Below are 2,500 nucleotides of genomic sequence, written 5' to 3' on the forward strand. Positions count from 1 at the left end.
GTGAATCGAATCCGAAGCCAATGACTCGTGAATCGAATCCGAAGCCAATGACTCGTGAATCGAATCGGAAGCCAATGACTCGTGAATCGAATCCGAAGCCAATGACTCGTGAATCGAATCGGAAGCCAATGACTCGTGAATCGAATCGGAAGCCAATGACTCATGAATCGAATCGGAAGCCAATGACTCGTGAATCGAATCGTTCTACATTTGCAAAAATCGTTCTTGAATCGAATCGGAAGCCAATGACTTGTAAATCGAATCCGAAGCCAATGACTCGTGAATCGAATCCGAAGTTACTCGTGAATCGAATCGGAAGCCAATGACTCGTGAATCGAATGGAAAACCAATGACTCGTGAATCGAATCGGAAACCAATGACTCGTGAATCGAATCGGAAGCCAATGACTCGTGAATCGAATCGGAAACCAATGACTCGTGAATCGAATCGAAGCCTACCCAAAGATTCACAGCCCTAGTCTGACCTCTTCCATTTCTCCTTGAGTAGATGCTTTTATCTACACGGACTCGAGAGAAGAGCTGTTGTACCTTGAGCTGGCGGTTCTCCTCGTGCAGCTTGCTGGCCTCCGTCTGCAGGCGTCTGCACTCCTCCACGATCTTCTTCATCTCCGAGTCGTCCAGAGCAGCGCTGACCGCCTTCACTGCCACCGGCCCGTCCACTTTGGAGGAGTTCAGAACCGCCGCCGATTTAGACACAGAGTCTACGTCGTTCTGAAGAGGACGAGAAAACCAACACTGTACACTTAAGAAAACTACAAAAATCATTTGAATTCACCCTTCAGTAGCTTTAGTCTGTATTCAAAGAATCAAGATTTAAACGCTCATGAAAACCTGGATCTACGATTAAGCTTTATTTTAAAATCATGACTTTTTAAATCACTGAAATTTATAATGTATACAGTATTTTCCGGATTATAAATCACACTTTTTTTCATAGTTTCATATATTACATAATTTATATATATTCTTTAAAAGCATTAGCAAATAAATAAACTGATTTATTTAAATAGTATTTCTTATTTTCTTAATTCTGATCCAGTAAATCATGACTTATTGGTTAAAAATAGAAATTTATATTAAATTTATAGTTCATATCATTCCGACTTTTTTGATTTTATTATTTAGAATTATTTCAGTATCACTGATATACTAATATATATATATATATATATATATATATAATTTGAATTTTATAAATAGAAATATTTTCACATTACTTTTTAATCATTTATTTTTATTATTAAAAAAATAATATTTTAATGTAAAATTAAAATTTGAGTATTTAATAAAAACAATTTTACTTTACATTTATATGTAAAATGTCTGTGCCAGAATAAAATTGTATTTTACATTATAACTGAGTTCCAATAAACACCTTTGTTATGTCTTAATTTCTTCATTTTCATACATAAACTATTAAAATAGATATTTTTGTCCACCTTTTCTCTTTTCTCTTAGTTACTTATCGGTTATTAACATTATAATTATTTATCCATTTGTATGTGTAGGCTATGTTTTATGGTTTTAAATCATGTGATTTGTTGAAAATTAGTTTTGCGAAAGGTAATCGTTTATTAAAATAATGGAATGTTAATTTATGCTAATCAAAAAATCTGTGAATTTATTATTCCGTGCTGAACAATCCAGTATAAATCAATCACACAATCATCTATAGGAGTTACAATGTTTCTGCTAGTTTTGTTTGATGATTATTATAGTATCAGTTTGCATCTAATCTGATGAGCTTCAGATGACACCATAACAGTGTTTGATTGGACGCATGACCTTTGACATCATCAGCACAGCGTGAGAAGTGTCTTCTCCTGACCCTGCTGACCTTTGACCTACCCTGATGATGTCACTCTGCTCTGACCACACGTGCTGCTCTCTGCCCTGACCCTCACTGACCATCACAGGCCTGCAGGCCTTGACCTCTGACCCTGCTGTTCTGACTTCCTGGAAGTCGCGCCAGTTGCTAAAGCTGCCTGGGAAGGGCGGGCGTCTGTAAAGCGGAGAGTGGAACTCAGTCGGAGCCGGAGCCGGAGCCGGAGCCGGAGCGGCACGGAACCATTGGAGCGGGTTCCTCTTCTGAGCGCTCTGGGACTCCGAGGAAAAGCGGAACAAACAGGAAGTGACATGAACTCTGTGTGTGTGTATTATGGCTGTGATTTTTCTGAAAGAATCTGTATCAGTGTTGGTGAAAAGCTGCTATACACAAGCTAGTCAAGTGCAGACACTAGTGAAACAAAAACAACAACAAAATTCTTCCTTCAAATGTAACTCTACACTCAAGAATCTCTAAACAGCTGTAATAAAAGAGGAGCTGTGTTTCAGATGATGTCAGACTGACTTAAACTCCTATCCCCTCTAAAACCCCGCCTCCCAAAGACTTCAGCCAATCAGAGTGAGCAGAGTGATTGACAGGCAGGGAGTGTTTGTGATTGGCTGACAGTTTCACTGATGGCTGTATGAAGCAATCA

General features: G+C 38.2%; 1 protein-coding gene across 1 annotated transcript in view; it reads right to left on the reverse strand.

The window, feature by feature from the left end:
- Positions 1 to 2,500, reverse strand: part of LOC127938396 (vesicle-associated membrane protein-associated protein A-like) — a 13,877-nt gene that overhangs the window by 2,733 nt on the left and 8,644 nt on the right. Inside the window, exon 5 of the mRNA XM_052534987.1 lies at positions 549 to 731. Within this exon, the coding sequence (XP_052390947.1) occupies positions 549 to 731 (183 nt within the window). The remainder of the gene's footprint in view (positions 1 to 548; positions 732 to 2,500) is intronic.

This window comes from Carassius gibelio, chromosome A2, assembly GCF_023724105.1.
Source record: "Carassius gibelio isolate Cgi1373 ecotype wild population from Czech Republic chromosome A2, carGib1.2-hapl.c, whole genome shotgun sequence".
In the NCBI taxonomy this organism is placed as follows: Eukaryota; Metazoa; Chordata; class Actinopteri; order Cypriniformes; family Cyprinidae; genus Carassius; species Carassius gibelio.